Source organism: Aplidium turbinatum, chromosome 9 (assembly GCF_918807975.1).
Source record: "Aplidium turbinatum chromosome 9, kaAplTurb1.1, whole genome shotgun sequence".
NCBI classification, from domain to species: domain Eukaryota; kingdom Metazoa; phylum Chordata; class Ascidiacea; order Aplousobranchia; family Polyclinidae; genus Aplidium; species Aplidium turbinatum.
In genome coordinates, this window is record NC_137480.1 from 22,649,119 (window position 1) to 22,672,067 (window position 22,949).

The following is a 22,949-nucleotide window of genomic DNA, read 5'->3' on the forward strand; positions in this document are numbered from 1 at the left end:
CCACAGTTCGGTTAAATCCAGGCTTAACTTTTGTCGTTTCAAAGCTCATATAGACCTACGCCCTGGTTGAAGATTCATAGAAGGCAAGGAAGCCTATGATCTTGTCTACCTGCAAGTCACCAATGTCACATAGCTACGTTCGTCCATTGGGAAACGAACCGATATCCATTTTGGTCGTGGAGATGATGCTCTTACATCTTTAGAGCACACAGTCGACACAGTCTAGAGTGGATCATAACTGTATCAAAAAGCCACTAACGTTTTCATTTTTACATAGATTGCCAACATCTGACGTTTGCTTTTAAATTGTACCGGTAATTAAAATTTTTTAAAAAATTATGATTTAAGAAATTATAATTTAAGAAATTCTATTGTATAAGTTAGAGGGGGTGCTACCTATACATTTATCTTGAAAATTGTGTAGAATTATAGGATAGGCTATAGTCTCTTTATAGTGTTACGGTATTGACAGTTTTTATACGTTTCGTCTTCAAAAACGTTTTCGAACTTACAGTGGTTTATAAAGTGTATCTGATTAATAAACCTCCATTTTTGATACGTGTTCGTCTGGGCATGAACCCTTCTTCGTCACTTCAAGAGTCAGAGATTCCCCTTACAAATCGATGACGGTGGCTTGGACCAAATTTCAGAGGGGCATCTAACAGCAGCTATTGTGTTGTTTTATTTCGAAATCACACAAACCACGAGTAGTGAAGACAGTGAGGCTAGGGGAAGTTTTTAGACCAAGGCCCGGTACAAATGAGATCTCAGGGTCCCAAATTAAAATCCTTGTAAGAAAAACACAATATACCCAAAGAATACGAGGGACTTTTTTGAGTTCCCCTGCTCCTTGGAAAGGCTACAGACCCCTAACAACACCCCGGCCCAGGTCAACAAGTATCTTCTGTACCCCTTCTGTCAACGGCTCAACGCTATACTGTCTAGTGTCTACAACTGGAATCATTTACAGCTTATCACGACAGTGCCTGAGCCAGGTGTGAGCATTGTTGTTAACATTTTTTAGATGATAGTTGCTGCAAGACAGGCCAAGGAGGCAGTTTACACAGTTGGAATGAAAGCACTGAATATAAGTTATACGAGAGGTGCTCAAAATTGTGTAGCCCAATGCGGCATTTCACTTTTTGCAAGTCTTAGCGAGCCGTATTAAAAATTTTACTCAATTTTTCCGTGAAAGTCATCTAAAGCTTCCCAGATGGAGGCCTCAGATATTGTTCCTCGGGCCGCACTTTGGGCATCGTTGAGCTGTACAGTAGGCTAGTTTAGTTACTTAGTTACTTTGTGCAGGTAAACTGATGACAAATAAAACACCGAAAAATACCTCCAATTATTATTCGAATGTTGCATATCAACAAGACAATATAAGTATATCATCTTTCATAACATTTTTGTATTAAATAATTTTGTGTATTTGAAGTAGTGAAAAGCAGAGAAATGTGCCCACGCTAAATTAAATTGAATTGATACAAATTTTATTTAAGTGAAGTTTTGGATTACAATACGTTTATGCGACATTTTGTGAATTGTCTAATTAAAGTATTACTAACCTTATTTCAAAGAAGCAAGCTTGACATTTCTGTTTGATAGTTGAACTAACGACCTATTTATACCTCACGTCGCTGTCTGTGACATCACAAATGATCAAGATACAATCTCTGCCTATCTTAGCTGCGTTTCTGGTTACAAGCAGCATTAACTGTATAAAATTGCTTACATCAGCGCCGAAGATACCTCTTTTACCAGCAACTATAGATATCTGAGCTTATCTGTATAACATTTTCCGGATTTTTTAACCTGCTCTCTGTAAGGCGTTAATTTCTATAGTGCGTAGGAGACCCTATGAGGATCATACCATCTGGTATAAATTTTTGAAAAACAGCACTAGGAAATAAGCCCAAGTGTTTTGTATTTCTATTAACCTGAGGCAACTTTTTAATTAATTTTCTGTTCTAAAATTTTGTTCAAAACAGAAACAGGCTATTTCGTTTGGACGCAAACGTTTTTGTCTTGATTTTACTTTTTATTTTGTTTTCTTTCGAAAAAAAAAAAAACAATTTTGTTGCAAATTGAAACCAAAACAACACAAACGAGTCGGCATCTGCATCAAACAAAGATATAAGTTTAGTAAAAACGAAACAGGGCACTCATATAATCAATTGCTTTCATAGAACTGTTTGAATGAGAGGGTGCAAACTCGACGACCTTCTGCGCCTTTTTAGGGCTACGGTCTTTGGCACTCTCTCATTGGATGCACACAGTAGGTTATCGTTTTATGTACGTTTTGTTTTACATTCAAACAAAAGTAAATGACCACTCATCCTCTCCAAAGCCATTCTTTGTTTTAAATTTGCATCTTTTGTTTCGACCCGAAGAATCTGCGAAGAGTTTTGTTTAGATCAAGAAAATATAGCAGAAATAAAAAACAAAATACAAGACTTACTGACACAGAAAAAAAGTAAGCTATACTTTTACAAAACATACTATTGAAACAAAAAATGGCCTATCCCCAACAAAACACCACATGGCAGGTTAATTTCAAACGCTGGCAAGATTGGCAGGAAGTGGAAATTCATGTAGCCTACAATACTTTGAGCTTAACATACAAATTTTGAATTTCCGTTTATTATAACTTTCATTCAATTAGCATACACGATATTTAATATTATCTCGACAAACTCTTAAACTTTTAATACATCAAGGTGTTTAAAATAAAAATGTAGAAGTCTGTTTTCACCGTTTCTTTTAAAAAGTATTCACCAAGTCACTTGCACTTTCAGATTAAAATCAGGTTGACCTTGCTGTAGATTGAAATTAGATTTACGTAACAGTTAAGCCACAACATAAACTGCCTTAAGTGGTTGTTAAACAAAGTAGATAACTGATAAAATGGCATAAAATTACAAGCCAGCAAACAAGATGGTGTCTGCCATTTATTACAGTATAATTGAGCTTTGATCGTCGCAATATCGCGTCATAGTACACCAACTATCAAACAAGACTTAGCCGGTCAAAGAGTTGGAAACGGATACATTTTCATTTTGAAACAATTTAGAAAGATATAATTTTTTACTTTTTGTAATCTAAACCTTCAGACAGGTGTAATGTCCAATTTGTAAGGACAATTTCTCTTGATAGCGATGCCCTTTGGTTTCAGCATGTCTGAAGTGCCTGGCATTGCTTTCAGAAGCAGTTAAATACATTACGCCCGCTGTTAACCCATGCCATAGCATAAGTAACCTAATTTTTTTTGTATCTTAGAAAGAATGCGTATTTTATGTCGATACATTGCTGTACAAACACGCTCATTATCTTTTGTTACTTATGCTACCACCAGTGTGTCACATAATATAATATGATCTTATTACCAATATATGTTTAGCTCTATCAGCGTTTTTAACCAGCTTCGAATTATTTATTTTAACTATGTGATTAGTCACTAAATTATTTTATCATGCAAATGTACCTTTTACGCAACAAATCTTCTTAACAAATCACAAAATGCTTACTTAACAAAATTTCAAATTGTTGCAGAACTGCTTGATGACTGCGCTTTCCTCCATTACCAATCTTACTTTTAAATAATCTGAAACTTTCTAAATTGAGTCAGACTTCGACAACTGGAATTTCCAGCTATTAGACACAAAATTTTAAAATCAGATTTTTTCATCAATTTATTTCTCTACTTTTTTGTTCAATCACGGTAGTCGTGCAACCTCTCTGAACAAACCGCATTTGACAAAAAGAGTAAGTCGCATCACCAACGGATGGCTGCAATATGACGTCCTGTTGCAATTAAGGCTTGAAAAAATACTTCTACTGTTAACCGAAAACTACACCAGATAAAATTGGTTCCAAACTAGAGCTGCCAATTTCATGTGGCAGTGTGGCACAGTTCAACATTTGGAAATTATTTGGGCATCATTTTGCTTTTATGTATATTTTGTAGGTGTGTTTCGGATAGCTTTGCATCAAAGACCAAACCAATGTTACTAACTTAAAATGAAACATTTCCAAAAGGGTCAATTATTTTTATGCTAATTTCATAGCCTTAGTCTTTGTGAGCAACCCCTAAGCAAAAGCTCTTGCTGCTTTTTTATAAAAGCATCTTCACTTAATTGCAAACCTTGTAGCCACTATTGAAAAACAGTTCAGAGAAAGTTCAGCAAGCAAATACAAGAGTAAGATATGTTCTTGACACGTTCTGTAACAACCCGTTTGAAAGTTCGTCACAAAAAAATTTGCTTGTTTGTTTAGATTTATTTGTAAACAAATTATAAACCAGCCACTTCAAAAGTAGACAAGCAGTCTCAGACCTAACAGTGTTTTGATCAACCCACTGCATGCCAAACGCCCTTTAATTGCCACAACTTAGACTAATGCATCATCATAACATTATAACATTCTACAAACAAAGAGTCACGGACACTATTATCAGGGCGGCAAATCAGTTACCCAGTTCAGTATTCAGTTAAGAAGTTTTTGTTTGTAGTTTTGCTAATGAAAGCTGGTTATTTGCAAGAGTAATAAGTTTTGTTTAACTTTGTTGCAAAGCAACAGCAGTAGCTTTATCATTTTCATAAATTAGCTTGTCCTAAATAAATATCACCTATGGCTGTCACCACAATCAGAGGGGACAAATTAATGCCTTAGTTTTCTAGTCTTATACTTTTACCACTACAACAATGAGACCGCAAGTTTTCTCAGCCCAATAACCCTACACCTACAGTTGCTAGTGGGCTACTTCTTTTTAACACTGATAAGAATTAGTGATTCCGAAATATTACACCATAAACAAAAGCTACATAAGTTACATAAAATTGCGACGTAAACGAATTTATTACATATAAGTAATGAATAACCGCCACCAGTTTTTCCAATTCAAAAGCTACAATATCAGTGGTCTGTTTTGTAAAAAGACAGTCAGTTGTTTTGGATTTTCAAACTACTTAACTGTACATCAAAAGCTCGTAGCTATTTCACAAAAGCAATAACGATTTTTCTTTTTTTTCGTCTCTGGTAACTTTGAAAAGTACTGAAAAAATATTCATGTCAGTGGCATCACATCAGAATTTCAAATGTAAATTTTGAAAGATGGAATATGCTTTGATAGAATTTTTTTCATTTCCAATTCATATTGGTAGCTATTCAAGAAAAACCTTCAAAATGTGTTAGCGTCCAGAAGAACAGAAATAAATGAAAAACTTTGTTGCAAACTGGTATGGACAGTTTCAACGTTATAATACACCATGAGAGATAATTAAGATTAGAATCTAGTCAAACAACTTCCTGGCTTTGTATAATTACTGCTTTGGTTGTTACACCAAGATGACAAGATAATAGAGATCGTAATGTGGTTGTTTAGTCACAATAGATCTCATTTTAATCGCGTTATTCTCAAATAATTATCTTGAAAACAGACACAGTTGCAACAGTTATGTCATAAAGGAACGGGGGGGTCGTAAAAGTTAAAAGGTAATTATTGCAGGTAATGGCGTAGCTGCAATATATTAGAAGCATTGATAGTAATGGAATTGTCCACAGTTTTAGCTGTCAAGCAGCACTTAGAAATCGCTTTAAGACAATGTAAAAGCTATTTTATAAAAATTAAATTCAAGAAAAACTAAAAATGTGCATCACCCGGAAAATTCAAATAACGAAGAAGTTTCGTTTTGCCTTTTATCAGAACTATTTCAACGGAGCAAGAAATATAAAAACAAAATTTGCGCCTTTCTTTCAGAACTTGCCATCGAGAAACTTAGTAGCACTGGCTCGATTTAATTTAAATTGCAGCAATCTGAGCATTGCAAATTGTTTCCAGTTTTTAGGTTAACTTGGTGCTCTTCTATCTATTTTATTTTACTAAATTCTTGTAGGCCTAAGCGTTTATTTACAGACAAATTTTTAGTAACCCACAAATTGCACGGCTTGTAATCTTGAAGTAAGAAATAAAATACATAAAGGAAAAATATTGTCATAAGTGAATTTATTTATTTTTCATTAGACACTGTGCCAAGACATTTCAACCGAACATTATCAATTATTGTAGCTTTAAAATAAATCAATGAAAACAATCGCTGTTGTATCTATATCCTCTGTGAGAGATCGCCTTTGATATATCCTCAGTGTTACGTATGTTGCGAGATATGACAAAAAACAGATGTACAATGAAGAGCTTTGTCATATAGATACGTCCGCTTGACATGTGTGGACCTTCTTTAAATTTGCCTCGTAAAAACGTGGACTTTAGCAATTACCTGCCTTGGTGAAGAAATCGCTGAAAAAAGCGACGGCAACCTTTTTCATTCGCGCGTCTATCGGTGCGGTCAACAGTCTTAATCATACCTGAAAGCGAGGCGGACAAGTGAAAACAATTTCTTTGGTAAAATCAATGTCGTTGTTATCAATGGAAAAACGTAGCGTTTTAGGGACAACAAACGCGTTTGAGCCCGGAATAGGACATCGAAAAAGCTTAACCCAGATTACAGAAGAAAAGGAAGAAAACATCCAGTGGAAAGAAAAGTTATTTTCACCAGCTAGAGATCTTCAAAGAGGAAGCAGTTCTGAGCAGCCAGGACGAGATTCAACGACCAAACATATGGATGATCTTAGATTTCATCCTTATTTTGGCAATCGTGGCTCAAACGCAGAAGTATTCCGTCATTTAATGCCATATTTTCCGCAAAGTATTATATCCGGTCCTGGCCATCCTACACAAGATTCAAGTAACAGAAATACAACCCAGCATCCAGTTTCAAGGCATGGGGCTTTCCAAAAATCTAACCACAGCCTAGAATGCCATTCTGATAACGATGCAAATCATTCTGAAAAAGCAGGACAAATGAATAAGCTAGCCGGCGCAGACCTCGCGATCGCCCCCGAACAAACCCCAGATCGGCAGTGGGAGTCGGAAGTAGACAAAATGGCGGAAAGGCCTGGAAGGCAAACTCATGAAGAGATAACTGATAAAAGACATTCCAAAGTTCAAGGTAAGTTACTATTGAATTACTTTACAAGTAACACACGTTTAGATATACGAGTTATATGTAATCACAACAATACGTTTTGTAAGTTCACAATCATTTTTAACTCAAATTTATAATATTACCTATTGGCCAATAATGATTTCTCTATAAAGAATGTGAATATTCTTTTCAATCAAGGAAACTTTGTTTCACCCCAAAGTAACAAAAGTTGGTCTTAGAAAGTTGAAGTTGAATAAACAACATGAATTAAAGCCTTGCTCTTGATGCTGTGCAGCGTGCATTAAGAAGATACTTATACTGTATGCTTGTTTGCAAAGACTAGTGTGCTTGCTTACATCCGATGAGTCTTGCTGATGTTCAACGACTAGTTTTGTCACAGTTTTATAGGCTAGGTGTTATGAATATGTTAAATGAAATCAAAATATAAAGAACCCAAAATGTAGATGCTATACTCATGTTCAGCAAGTAAACTTCAGTGCTATAAATGTCATCATTCATCTTCAGTGCTATAAATGTGCCAGAAAGTTGAATCATTTTTGTAAGTTTTGAAAATTAAAGGAGTTTACTTTAAATAATATCTAAATCAACAAACAAGTTTTCTAAAAAAAAATAAAGAGCCCAAAATGTAGATACTAAACTCATGTTCAGCAAACAAACGTTTCGACAACTATACTGTCTTCATCTTCAGTGCTATAAATGTTTAGATGTATGTATTCTATGTATGTATTGTATGTATGTCTTGTACGTATATGTTTGTATGTATGTTATGTATATTTTGTTTGTATGTACGTTTATAATACTGAAGATGAAGACAGTATAGTTTTCGAAACGTTTGTTTGCTGAACATTACTTTAGTATCTACTGTACATTTTGGGCTCTATATTTTTTGATTAGAGCAAACAAGTTTCTCTTTGAACTTATACAACTGCAAAGTATTACAAGGTATAAGAATATCTGATCAATTGGTTATATCAAAATATAAGTTGCAGAACAGTATAAATACGCTTATCACTTTACTCTGCAACACCAACTTAAAAGAAACAGATGAATATCATATTTACAAAACAAATAACTTGGCGATTCAATTCGTCATTAGCGTTTTTCAAATTCTTAGAGAGATGATTAAATTTAAACAGAGAAATATGAGTAATACGTACAAGTGAAATGCTATTTAATTTAAACTGATTGTACTATCAACTATGTCCCACATCAAACGAATTATCCATCAGTAACACTTCTGAAACACTTACCCAAATAAAATACTTTTTGCCATTTTTTTAATTAAAATTGTAAAACTCAAACGCGATACATAAGACCATTGTTTTGGCTAATGGACATTAACCAATCAGTATTTATTTTTTTCTACCAAAGAATTTGTTTTGCTTTGAAACTTTGCCTGATATTTGGCGAATATGTTATTTGCTGTTCATTGTGGGGTCAGTAGTTTTTCGAATTTTCTGCTTGTGGTGAACTAAAAGATAAGAAAGATCTGGGAACGCTTATCATAAGACAAAGTTGCTTAAAAAAGTTTATTCTGCAAATTTTTATACTATTGATGTGCCTGCTTGAGAAAGTGACAATCACCCTTACTGCATATGTACAATTGTACACATGGAAGGCCATAGAGGAAAACCATAGTATTATCAGCCATTTATGGATAGTAATGTGTATTGTAGATGAAGTGCGCTCAAGTCTCGCATGTTTCCCTGCGTGTGTAGGCTATTCGTAAAATAAAGTTATTTTCAAAATTTCAAAAAGTTCCGCGGCACATTTGAAAATCTCTCACGACACAATCGTCTGGCGCGGCACGTCTTGCGGGAACATACTGTAGTTGAAAGCTAATTAAAAATTGACAGTTTAAAAATTAATTCAATAAAATAAGATCAATACTCCATTTTTTATGATTACCTCTATTAAAATATTTGTGGTAATTTGGTTAATTTTGTTTAATTCTCTTAATTTGGTAATGTTGTAAATTTAATTTGGTATGTTATTCGCTCTGAGGATGCGCATTGTCATGGCGCGCAAAACGTCAGTAAAGCAATAAACCAACCTGTTTGTTGTTACTTTTACTTTCAATTTCATCAGATAGACGTTGCAACTAGTGCTAGAAACGTAATTTAGTTGCTCCAATTATTCCGAAATACCTTGAAACAAAACTCTGAGAAATTCAGATCATTATTTTGTTGCTTTCCATATTTTAGGGTTATTTGTTAATTATCAAAATCAAACCTTTTCAAATTCGTGTCAAAACTTCATTTGTTCGAGTTGGGAGAAATACAACGGTAGCCTATTTGAAGATAGTTGGCATTCATTAATGCTCATGATTTCACACAAATAAGCTAAATACAAAGCAAAAACTACGCAATCAACTTATTTGATCGCATCAAATTTGCACCAATGATTCAAAAGATTGTAGGCTATCAAAGGACCAGATAATAATTAACATTTCACCTGTTTCACGTTTAATATTATTTGTTGTACTCGTCAGAACTTCATTAATTAACTCACATACAGTAATCACATGATGCCTTTGAAGAAGTGTCTTCGCGTTAATACGGTTAGCTTTACTACAATTAACACGTTGCTAAATATCACTTTTATTGCCATTAGACTAGGAATTAATGTTTAGGATAGGAATACTTTCTAATTTTAGATAAACTGGTAATGTTTCATGATGGAATAAAACGGTGATGTGTTGGCGACCTGAGTTGCTGGTACCTTTTGCCACAACTGACTTAAATACAAAATTAGACGCACTGACTTGTTGTCAAAAACGATCTCGTTCAAGAAACGTTCAGCTTGTAAAAAATATTTGTTATTGTCTGATAGAATTCGTATTCTGGACTTACTTTCTGTTAAGCTATGCCTTAATTTATAAATAAACAAAAAAGTGAAGTGTTAATAAAAAGGAAAGATGTATTTTATCGTTGTAATAGTACTGTATTACGAAAATTTCAGACTAATAAAATGAAAAGCATTTATTGTGTAAACGATTTGCAAAAGGTTGGAAAAATCGCAGTTTTCATATTGCTCGCTTAGGTATAAAAAGCACAGCAAGTTGTATTGTGAAAAATAGTTTTCTTTTGGCGTTCGATATTTTACATTCCAACTTTTTCTCATGAACATCGAGATAAGTTTTATTGCCAGGTGGGCACTAAGTTAACAATAGACACACCCAGTAACCGGTTAGGAGTAACAAGAAAATGGTTCTTCTTCAACTGCATATAATCAAATTTATTTTTCAATAAACTAATATTTTTCCAATATAGGCAAAAAATAATTGGAAAGCTCTTTACTATTAAAAATATCCCCTAAACAAAAATATATCAGTAACCTCATAAAAACTCGCAACGTTTTTACCTTTTATTACTAATTTATTACTTTGTAGGCTTCTTTTGGCAACTATGCCTTCTTTTCTTGACCCTTGTTCAATTTTGTCCTCTTGTGTTATAAGCTTTGCAAGAATATCATTAGTTACTATTATTATTGCACATTGCTCTCTTGAAACTGGTGCCGCTGATTTAATTATTTTAAAGTCGATGCTGATGAAATGAAAGTTATCTTTACTGCTGCTGTTTCTGAAAAGTGTGATCAATATTGATGTTTGCTAAATTAGGCAATCGTTAGTTTTTTATGAGCAAATTTGGAATAAACCGAAGGCTTGCGTCCTAGTAGTGACTGAAAGCAAGAGAGCGAATTGTGCAGTAAAGCAAAAGTTCTATCAAATTTAGCAAAGCTCTCAAAAGGTTTTAGATTTGTTAGCGAATCAGATTTTGTCTGATTTTGCTGAGAGCAAAAAACGTTTCCAACAAGCACTTGAAAGAAAAGACTTTGATATTACATCTTAATGAATTTAAACTTTTTCCAAACTTTTACTTCTGTGTTCCCCATTCTTTCTACGTCTTTTTTGAAAAAGAAATCACTTTTCTAATAATTATGTCTTCTGCAATCGGCAAAATTAAGTTCGATTCCAGACCTGGTCATTCAGAAAACCTTTTAAACCTTACCACTTGCGGCTTTTTTTACACTAAGCAACCAGAACACGTCTGGTAATATTGTAATTATTTTAATATTATGGTAATATTGTAATTAATTATTTTAAATGATGCAAAATTTCAGAAAGGTTTTAACTGTAACATGGAAAGAATTTTTAACTGAACCATTGTTGGTAGATGACTTTTTCTCATGAATCCAACTGCCCGGTTGCTCACAGCTGTACCGCTACCTGTGAACTGTAAAGGGCCAGACTGTCAATTCCAGTCTGTTCACTACAAATTTTAGAGGATGTATCTACCTTGCTTTTGTGTAAAAATTGAGGGTATGAGATGGACATAATGCAATAAAGATAGTGAATGACAAACATATGCAGATGAAAATGTTCAAAGACAGTCATTGCAGACCTACAGACACTAACCTATGGCATAATCATATATCTTTTTCGGTAGTGAAAACGATATTCCCTGGTTTTGAAAATAAGCTTCAAGCTCTAATCCGAGTCTACAGGGTTTACAACCAGTAGCGTTGATGGAGAGATCAGCACGGGCACTTTTAGAGAGAGAGAAAATAACTTAATTTGCCAATCAGATTCTATTATAGCAAACAATAAGCGCTTAAACATTCTACGTCATGGCTGTTAGTGTTAAATAATTCAGTCTTATTAGCTTGGAGCAGCAAAAAGGCCATTTGGTCATTCTGTTTTCTGCTCCACAGACTCGGAGCCGCCGGAATGATTTTAGGGACTCGAAACTTCTCTAAGGGGGCTAGGAAAGTTGAGGAAAACGTTAGATACTTTTACAAATTGTGCTTTCCGTCAACCACTTTATTGTAGAGACAACTCTTGCTTTTTAGGAGCAAACAACGCTTCTTTTTTCGATGATTGTATTGTTTTCTTCCAGTATTTCTGGAGCCATGACTTGTTTTTTGTTTATTTTAACATTGTTTTGTTTTTTGAACTGGTGATGCCTATGGTACAGGACCTAAATTACTCCCTCAACAGCCCTGTGCTACCATGCTACCAACTGTGCGTTGTTATATGAGTGAGTCGGTTCTTCTGTAGCTTTGGCCTGGCTAATGCTTTTTTAACTTAATAATGCTTAATGGGTTTATATCAACTAGTCAATGGGTTAACAAAGACTAGATTGATAGTTGAACTTGTCCATCAACATGTACAGATGTGAACAACTAACTACCGGAATTTTTTAATCAATCTTATTAAGAACAAGTGGTTTTTCGACAGGTGGCATGCATAGCAAAGAGTATCGTCGTCAACTACTTAAGCGAAACGTTATGATTAACAGCCACTTGAAAGCTATTGTTCAGTGGCCTATCTAGCAATTATTTCACCAATGAATGTTGAAACGTGCTTTCAAATTTGTTTATCTGAAATAGTGAGAATCTTGTCACACATCAGCCAGGAAAATTTGCCATTTTTATAAATTTCAAGGCATGGCAATTTTTTCTCGTTATGTCAGGGCATCACGTCAACCAGCAAACCACTTCTTTGTCACATTGATTCAACGTCTGCGAACTGAAAAATTACTGATTTGTTGATTCGAGTAACTTGTATTGGTGAACTAAAACGTTGCTTGGGTTTGGAAGAATTGACTTGTGTTTATCAGCTCGGTTGCCGAGTGGTTTCGTCTTTGACTTTGGTGCTGGTAGATCTGAGATCGATTCCAGCTGAGGTCACACCGAAGACTTTGAAAACGGTATCGATTGTGTTCTTGCATAACGCAGTGAGGGTGAGTCGGGTAATAAGAGTGACAACAAATAAAACCATAACATAATGAAATAATTTTTGAGTTATGGCACTTGGCCATTTAGACGTTTTAATAAAAATGTTGGTTTAAGTAAAGTTGTCTTGATTTCAATATTTTTGTCAAAACTACAATTGTTAATGATGTTTTAGCTTCTTGGAAAATGTATAGTTAGATGCAGCCACATAATTTAAAGCCAGGTTCCAGTGTTTTTGTATTTTCTATCCCAACAGGCAAAGTTGTTAAACTAGCAAGTGCTTTCTGGTGGCAGCTATTTCTTTAAAACTACACTTCACGTGTAAAAGTGAGGATCAAGAAATAAATGATGTGACCACTGACCAGTAGCGGATCTGTAAAATAATTTTGAGAGGGCTTCAGAGTTTCAATTGAGAAAATTTGATAATAGTAGACATGGCCACCTTAATGTAAAAGTTGGGGTCTGAAAAACTAAATAGTTTGGTACCAAGAAAAATTTGACGAGTTTAACTTTTTTTTGTTGCGTTTTGTGCGCTTTTGGGCTAAATAATGTGTTTTTGATCAAAACCAAAACTTCGTGGCCTATTTGCCCAAATTTATCAAATTAAAATTGGATTTCCACAAAAGTATGAGTGACACATTTTGGTTTAAAATTGAAATTATTTTTAAATCACCTTTTTTGATGACCAGAGAAGGATTTCAATAATTTATTTGTTGAAGGTTTATACAGCGTTGTGTAGTCTTTCAGAAAAATTGCGAAAGTCCGTCTGAGATGTTCTGGCCTATACTCTCATTGTGCAAGACACATTTCACCTCATTCCTTGTATAAAGCTCCAATCATTTTCTCTGTTAGCTCGTTAAATGAGTAATGGTTCTACTTTGGAATATTGCAATATCTTTTTAACTGCGTATTCATGCCACTGGTTACGTTAATAAACTGAACTTGAGCGAGCGCAGACAGAACTAAAAATATCACATATTTTTTCTCGTTTTGTTGGGGAACAAAGCCAAGCTCCTCCCCTGGAGCCGCTACTGGGTCTGATAACATTTCATTGGTAAATACATTATCTCTACTGAATTTTAATATTCCAGTGTCCATGATACTGAAGCAGTAACTTCATTGATATGAAAGTATTAATGCTGACTCATAATGTTAAAAAAGCGTAGCATGTGATGACCAGAATCACTAACTTACTCCAATAGCTAGCCTACGCATGTCAAAAAAGAAGATGGCTATAGTTGCTTTTAGAATCAATTGCCCACAGTAGGCGGCTTAAGGAAATAGCAGAAACTAAATTGTATTGAAAAATTAGGTAAGAAAAGGTTTTACTTGTTAATATTATATAAATCTATGAGATTTGGTCAAGGTAAGATCAGGTGGCTCTTAAGCATTTCATACGGTACGTAATATGGAAATAAGCAAATTTTTATTTATGAAGTGCATTTCTCAACAAGCATTTGTAGAGAGCTTTTGTTTTCATAGAAATCGTCTTCAATTGACAACCAGCGAGCTTTGTTATTATGTTGATTTTGCAGAAAAATATTAAGTGCATGATACGAATGAATTTACAAAATGGCAGCACTCGATGAGAAACAAAAATATTCCAGTCAGTGCTGATGGTTATAATATTTTCTTTATTCTTTGACTGTTTAATTGTAATTTTTTCATTAGTTTGACCTACATATCAAGCTTGCAATTGAGTGATCAGTGTGTTATGTAAACTGTAAACTACTGTAATTATTCACAGATTGATGATTCATACAAAAAATGCGGTGTAACTTTCTAATAAAGCCGTTTACATATAAATATTTATTTCAGCTGAAAATTCTATACAAAGTGTCATTGGATTTTTTGATAAACACTCTTCACAATTGTGCAATCCAGTCAGGTGCAAAGCGGTGTCTATAAAGCAGTTTGCAGAGCACATGACGAGCCTTTTGTCTTCTGTCGATCAATACATGGACTGACAATGTTCAATTGTTAATCTGTCTGATAGACGTGTTAGCGAACTGTTTATATCTGCGATAAAGATATTTTTCCGATTACGACGATTGGGCCTGATCTATTTAGCTTTTAATATTTCATAACAGCTATGCAAAATCAATTTGATGCTGCACAAGTTTGGCCAGGTGCTTTTCTATGCTGCTTGACAATTGACGCTGACTCTTTTCAAGACACGTCAACAAAAAAGGTGATAAACTGTACTTTGGAGATCGCAAAACGAATCGCTTACTTTGGATTTACCATCACCATAGAAAAATCTAATTAACATTGGTTAAAGCAATATCGTTAAAACTTCTTAGCCAGCAAATTAGGCATTTTTTTCTTCGCTTTAACGTTCACAGACGTTGAATTAATGTAAAAAAGAGTGATTTGTGGGCTTGGCTCTGTGTCACACACCCGGACAAAATAGAAGAAGGACCACCTCGATTATAGCGCACGAAATCAATTATCGCGGTAGCAGATTTTTCAATGGCCAGTTAGTGAGTTTCAAGGAGAAAACGGGTGAAGAAATTAAGATCAATCTTACGGTTTGTGTGCGGTAACATATGAGCGATTTTTTGCTTAAATTTGTATTCATAAACATAATACGATCGTCCATAAATCACGGAATTTATCCCATGTCAAGTATTCAAAAATCGGTGTAATTTTACCAGGTGGCATCCCACGGCCACCCACCTGTTGCTAATCAGCTGCGACATGATATTACCTGTTGAGAATCAAATTAAAAGGCTTGGTTTAAAGTTGAAGCACTTTTACCGCAAATACGGTGTAATAAATACAGTATGCTTTAAAGTTGTAGCTTTGACTGTCACCAGTAAACAAGCACAATCAAAAAAGAATCTGTAACACTGATTTCTTTTCGGAAAAAGAGATAACGCCTTCTAGCTATCGATTGTGCAAGCAATTATACGGCCAGACCGACTCACCACCCGCTAATATGAAAGCAACTACTTCCATACTAGTCTTGATTCAAGCAACTCAATCAAACTAAAATCATGTTTTATATTTAGCATTGAATAATTAGTTGGCTCTTTCGATAAATTCTTAACTGGTTGTTCAGTCACTTTCGATGCACAGTAGATAACTAAATTAGCAGAAATACATGTGTTAGTAATAATTGCTTGATGATTAGAAGTTGACTGAAAATTTTTGAAGCCATATCAGTGATTTTAAAACAGACACTCAACAGTTAGCTTATAATAGTTCAGCAAAGAAGCTTAGTTGTGTTGATTCTGCGGCTCGTCAAATATAGTTTACTCGCTATGGATATAAACAAAAAGCCAACATATGTGAAACGAGAAGTTGTTTTCAAGACTTGCATTTAACTCAAAATTATTTAAACCTTAAACTTTAAAATCTATTTGCTTTTCCCCGAAAACCTTCGGACCGTCAAACCACTAGTGTGGTCTTGTTTACCCTTGCAATCGCAGTGCTGAGCAGACGAGTGCCTTGTTCTATTGACAAACAAAATGGCTGCCAAACTTCGTGTGCAACCAGCCAAACTAGTCTAAGAGATTACTTGCGGAATGCCAACCGTAAAGTGAAAATTTGCAGCAGTAAATTCTAGCAACTTAATAAATGAGCATCATCCCATTCAAATCGGATTTAAATTTACACATCCAGGGCAGTTTAATTTACTTTCAAGAATTCTTTTCTGAAAAGTAGCCTACGCCTTACAGATATTTTTTTTCTCCTGTTTTCAACAGCATAATGAAATAGATTACACGTTTGATAGATGCACTAAATTCTAAAACACAAATGACTTGTACGTCTATGTCAAGTGCATAGGCTAAACTTTACATCGTTCAGTGCATCCATAGCATCTCATGCCATAGCCCTTGCAGTGAATGCAGTATTCCTCAAGCCTTCCGTAAGTCATGGCACTTCACAATTGCATAAACATTTAAAATACCGCTACAATTGCTGTAAGTTTTTCTTCTGCTCGACGTCGTCGTCGTCGACGATGAGTTTTAGTATAAACGCATAAACCAAAAAAGCTGTGAGAATTTTGATGACGTTTCTAGAAAATTTAAGTTGAACAAAGTCCAAGTTAATAGTCAGGATCAGGATGCTTAGGAAAATAATTTGGGTCGGTATCAAGGAAAAGCCCAAGACCCGCAAAGAAAACACTTCTAAAACTAGACACTTCCCTTGACAAAGAAAAAACTATCACTGAGTTTATCAAAGAAACATGCAGTTTTCCACTTAATAGAAGTTATTGACAGAAAAAAAATATATCCTGAAAGAGAAGCAAACGTATTGTACCACAATAGGATTTCAATGAATGCGCGGTGTTTTCTTCTAGTTCTCGGGAAGGGCAGGGAGGTGCTCTTGGAAAAACTGAAAAACTCCTAAAATTGCTCTGACTAGGTGTGTTTATCAGGGTTTAAGCCACACTTTAACATTTGCGAGCAATTTTTTCACTTTGCGTTTCATTCACGGCACAACAAAAGAGATATATTGTGTTTCGTAAATGTCGTTTCAGTCTTCCAGAAGCATTTTTTGATCAGTCAGAGCTGTCTTCAGATGCAACAGATGTATGACCTTCCATGTAAAGAGAAAAATTAAAGTTTTCATGCACTCGTTCACAGATGAAGAGGATAATTTTTACCCTTGTGATGTGGCACTACGGCATTTTGAACTAAGAAATGTTTCTTGTTTTCACTGAAGTCACAAAGTCGCTGAAGATGTCTAATGTGATAGAAATCGTAACATCAAGAGTAAATTGGATTCGTGCAAATGCGCTTGATCATGGCAAGTTTAACCAATTTCTGGCCGATATTGATGTTGACTATAGAGACGTGCTCATGTTCACTGCCGTTCTGTGGTCAAGCCATGCCAGTGTTAAGCCAGAGCACCAAGTCAACAGATCATTCGAAAGTACACACCGCTCATCAGCGATATGATTGATGAGTTTGAAAACCGCATTATCAGTACCAATTCTTTCTTGCCCCTGAAAAAATATCTGCAACACCTATGGCAATAGACGCAACTACCCCCCGATAATTTTCAGCTGAAGCTGCTAGATTTGCAGTCAGATGTGAAGCTGACACAAGCATTGAAATGTGGTCAATTGCTTTAATTTTGGAGTCGAGTGCCAGAGAGAAAGTATCTTAACGTGATAGCCAATGTATCGAAAAGTGCCTCTGTTCAACATAACTTGCCTGTGTGATAAGCACTATTTTGCAAAATAATTTGGAATGAAGTCCGATTATCATAACCGATTGACGAACATCATTCTAAGCAGCTTTTGAGTTGGCCTACTACATCTTTTAAAATTACCCTCATTTTGGAAAACTTCTTCAAAATCGAAGTCAACATCAAGATTCACATTAAATTGCTTTCTGTTTTGCTGCGGCCCTTTACAAAATTTAGGTTTTAAATTTGGTCCCCGTGCTGAAAAAGATTGAGAACTATTGGTTCAAAGGCTTAATCATATCATCTTTCAAAAACAAAGAAAAGTTTCTTTTCCGATCAGTTGGTGATAAACAAAACAAGGATGTTTCCATGGTCAGCTATCTTTATTACTACAAGAGAGTTACTGACGTGGTCAAGATATCCTGTCTGCATTGCCGAAACAAAACTAAACGAAACAAAAAGCTCTGTGATGTTATCTGAAAATCAAATCAACATTAGTGAAACCCTATAAGCTAGATTCATAAATATTGAATAAGTTTTTTTATTCTTATTTCTTGACTCCAATCTTGCTCGTGGCTTTATTTTAAAATGACCTTTTTAAACTTTTAATGAAATTGTCTTGTGCCTCGTCTTGGGAAGAGAGTTTGGTGTCAGGTTATGGTTGCCGATTTTATCGCATGCTTTAGTCGTTTCTCGATTAACCTGTTACTAGAGTGGTATTTTCTAACGTTTAGGAAAAAGCAAATTAACGGCAACATAGCTAAGCAGACCGAGTTTTAAAAGTGCTTTGTATTTGAACAACACTGGTGGTTGGGTTTCAAGCCTCGTCTGCAGCAAATTTGCTTATTTCTCAACCGTCTCGTATAAGCCTCGCAGTTTCAATAGTTTCTTTGTTTTGAGCCCTCACGTTGATATTTCTAAGTGGGCAAAGTCTCTGTTGTGACCATATATCGCTAACTAGCAACAAAACACAAAATTTTGCTGTATTGTCTACAAATAAGGGACAACCAAGTGCATCTTTGTTGTGCCGTTTGTCTACGTATGATACAGAAAATAATAATAAATGAAAAGTTCAGTTTCCATTTAAATCACGTCACAAAGCTAGCACGAATAAGCGGTGCTGGATTGCTGGAAATGTTTTTGTCACTCTCAAATTAATCGGGTTTTCCTTTTTTCAGAATCGAACTCCAGCGATTACAAACATGACAAACAAGATGTGCCCTGTTCGCTGCACTCTTCAAATCACAGCATTGTGACGTCAGAAAAGCGCTCGAGCAAAGACAATGACGACAGCACAACAAGCGACAACGAAGACGAACAAATGATTGACGTGATGGGCTCATCTCACTCTGTTACGTCGCCAACAACTGTCTGTGAAAAAGCGGCCAGGTCTTCTCATTCAATGGAGAAAGGTGACTTTTAACAAATTACAGCTTTCGCTAATTTGTTAACTTTACTGGCTACTAATTACACATAATTTGATAAAACATGTCTGCGTGATGAAAGTTTCAATTCAATGTAAATAAATTTTGAAGAATAAATAACTTGAAATTTCGCTGATGTAGTTCTTTGTTGTTTAATTATTGAATATTTTCTTGAACCTTTTCATACCCCAGGCAAAAATTTTTTTACGCATAAATGAAAGTCGCTGCGTCACTAATTGAATTACGCCAAACTACATCAAGACTTTGATTAAAGATCACTTGGTGTACTTTAAATTAGCATTTGATACTTGACTTTGAGCTTTGAAAAAACAGGTTTTTACTGATTGACACCGCTTATGGAATTAACACTCTTTGTGAAATGCCACTGTTCTCCATTGTAAGTAAAACAAAAACCTTTTTTTTCTATTCTTATCTCACAAGGAAGTGGTAGATCATTGTGAAAGATTTTCAGTTCCTGTTTTTTGTTGTAGAATCATCCGCTGCCTATTCTCCTCCTGGTGAAGTGAAGAAACGACCACGGACTGCATTTACACCTGAACAGATCAAACGCTTGGAAGCAGAATTCCATAGGAATAAATACCTGTCGGTCGGCAAAAGAATGGAGTTATCCAAGGCTTTGAAATTAACTGAAACACAGGTGAATGAAACACTAAGTATACAATTATGATTTTAAAAATGTTGCCGACACTGTCAGAATATGATACAACTCAGAGTTGCATGGGGCCTTGAACTTTAAACCAAAACTATTCCGACAATTTTTTGAGGTCCAACATAGGCCCAAAAGTTAAATTTTCTGATATGGGCGGCTACTCAAGTCACCGTACACATAGTTTATACGTTACCTGTTATGGTAATTTTGAAGCTTCGTTTTAATTGTTCAGTAAATCTGCAAGCCATTTGAATAATGCGTTTTCTAACTTTTGCATTTTTTTCAGATAAAAATTTGGTTTCAAAATCGACGGACAAAATGGAAACGAGAATACTTGAGCGAATGGGAAGTTTGGGCGCATCAAAACTACTTTGCAATGCATGGACTGTACGGAGCGGCAGCAGCAGCAAATGCCCTTGCCACTCAATCAAATATTGTAGGTAGCCAATTTCAACCACCTCCAGGTAGCGTAGTGGAGCGTCCGTATCCTTCTCATTCAGCCACTATGACATCATTTGCAGCAAGGACTCCTCCGCCAAATCCTTCGTTTACCCCTCAGCACTTTGCAATGCTCAGAGGACATTTGACAGCCGAAGCTTCCCGAATTGAAGCTCAAAAAGGTGATTTTCAAAAACAAATGCATCAACAACAAATGAACTTTCCTCGACTTCTTCCACCTTTCCAAAGTTACCATCATCACTTTAACCCCAGTTTACCTCCGATTTCGTATTATATGCCAAACATGCTGGAGAGGGGATCAAGGCCGCATGTTGATTTATCCCCCAGACCAACCAGCAACAGTCCTGCTTCTTCAGACAGGAGCCGCAACGAGTCATCACCAAGAGCGGCGTCTTCTCCTGTGTTATCTTCCAGCCCGCAGGAGTTTAAAAAGCTCCCTGAAAGGTTTCCTCCTCAAAAACAATGCGTAGAATTACCCAGCTTTTCAAACCATCCTGTTCTTCCTCATCCTTTGCAAATCCCTGGAGCACTTCATCCACCATCATCAGGGTTTTTACCTAATTTGGTAGCAACTGGATCTTTTTTCAGACCGTACGGTCTTCCCCAAAGCTTGACTGCGAATGCACCACATGGGATGCCAAGACCTGTAGACCATCTTAACCCAACTTCACTGATGGCACAAATGAGTGCTCCATCTATTGTTCCAGTTTCTCCAACCTCTTTACGAAGGTGAAAATTAATTTTAAATCTATTTTTATAACGTAATATAACATGATTTCAAAAACGTTGTAGCCGCAATAACTTATTGATGAACTCACTTTCTATAGAAAGAAATCTAGAAAATTAGAGGTAGCTTATATTGGATATGATGCAATCTTTATCTTTTATGACCAGAAATGAAGCCAACGTCTTGTCATTTCAATTTGTTTCAAAACTGTGTTTTCAAGTTTTAGCAGAAAGCTATGTAGTATGCCCCTTGTTTTCCTAGTATCGCAATTAATGTTAGATTATGAACTACCAAGTTTCTTTGAATCCTGTAGCCATTTTAACAAGATTAGAAATCTGCCTCACAGTTTCTGCAGTAGTGTAGTACGGTATGTTATGATTATTTGTCCGACATATTGGTCGTATTGTAATAAATAAAAACAAAACAACACTTTGTGATGTGTTGCAGTAACGTATTTCAACTACTGTATACGTAGGCTAACATTTCCAAACTTGTAGGTTGGTTGACATGTTCTTAGCCTTCGATTAAGTACAGGCAAATGAGAACAAATTAGAGAAATAAATTTTCCCAAGACTTGAAGCTCTATTCAGAAGTTAATATGAGCTGAGTCATTATGTTGCTTAATTCAAAGGATGACTAATCAGAATGTTGATTGTGATGGTTGACGGGATACAAGAACATGTTTTCTGACGAAGCCAAATAATATCAAATTCAAGCTCGCATCAAAAATAAAATTTCATTTCTAATATGAACAACGATTGATAGTATGCATACAAATAAAGCAGGTAGTCGGATGGCGGTGGGATGGCGCAGCGGCAGCGGATATGGCACGCTTGATCGTCCTAAATATTATTTTTGATAAGGGATCAGGAGACTTAGCACCCTGAGTCCTGACAAGTTTAGTATAAAGATGACTCCTTTGACCATACTTCGTCTCCATATAGCTCTTAGGGCCCGAGGATCTATGTCATTGACCGCCCCATGTTGGCGATGTCTGCCGAGCCACGATAAGCTATTGAAGAGCAGCCAGCTTTTTTGTCTTGTCACTCAAAACGTGCAATTCTTCTTGTCCAATTGGTGAACGTAATTAAAAATGACACTGATTCTGTAACATGGCAGAGAAATTAGTTTGTTATACGAGTTTATTACAGCGTTTGATTCAAAAGTGTAAGCAACGAGTTCTTTTCTACCACTTTCCTTTTAAGCAAACACATTGTGACTTTACAACAAACCTATTGTGACAAAAGCACTGTTACACCACTTGATATGCTATTATGAACGACTGCGTGTATCAATTCTACAACCCTATCACTTAAAAACTCAAAACATTAGCAACAGCTTTAAAAAAAAAAAAATTCTTTCCACTCAAGATTGAAGAAATTGAAGGAAAATGCAAAAGCTCCCACTCAACAGCAATTGTTTCGTGTGCATTGTGCTTTTATCAACAAACAAATATATGTAAAAGGATAGTTTCTATCAAAAATACATCTTTCGATAAAATGCTCAAATTTCAAGCAACTACTTCAATTGAGATCAAAGAAGTAGTGTAATGTTACTAACAACTTAAGTGTGATACTATCTGTAACAACTGGCAATAATTCCAACTCTCAACTACAAAATGATGTTATTGTAATAACACTTCCAGGCTTCGTTGCATTTGAGGTTTAAGCCTGTAAGTTATCACGATATCAGGAAATGCGTGCGCAATTCCAATTTGTGGGTTAGTGGCTATTTTCGATAGGTAGTAAATTGGGCTTGAACAAACGAGACCTACCTAATGCACTATTTCA

At 35.5% G+C, this 22,949-nt stretch overlaps 1 protein-coding gene across 1 annotated transcript; it reads left to right on the plus strand.

Moving 5' to 3' along the window:
* The first annotated feature begins 6,421 nt into the window (after positions 1–6,421).
* LOC145776813 (uncharacterized) lies at positions 6,422–21,565 on the plus strand. The gene is made up of 4 exons (XM_082588035.1): positions 6,422–7,004; positions 19,058–19,291; positions 19,795–19,961; positions 20,260–21,565. The coding sequence occupies exons 1-4, from the start codon at positions 6,422–6,424 to the stop codon at positions 21,163–21,165; spliced, it is 1,890 nt and encodes a 629-aa protein (XP_082444161.1). The 3' UTR covers positions 21,166–21,565.
* Positions 21,566–22,949: the final 1,384 nt, after the last annotated feature.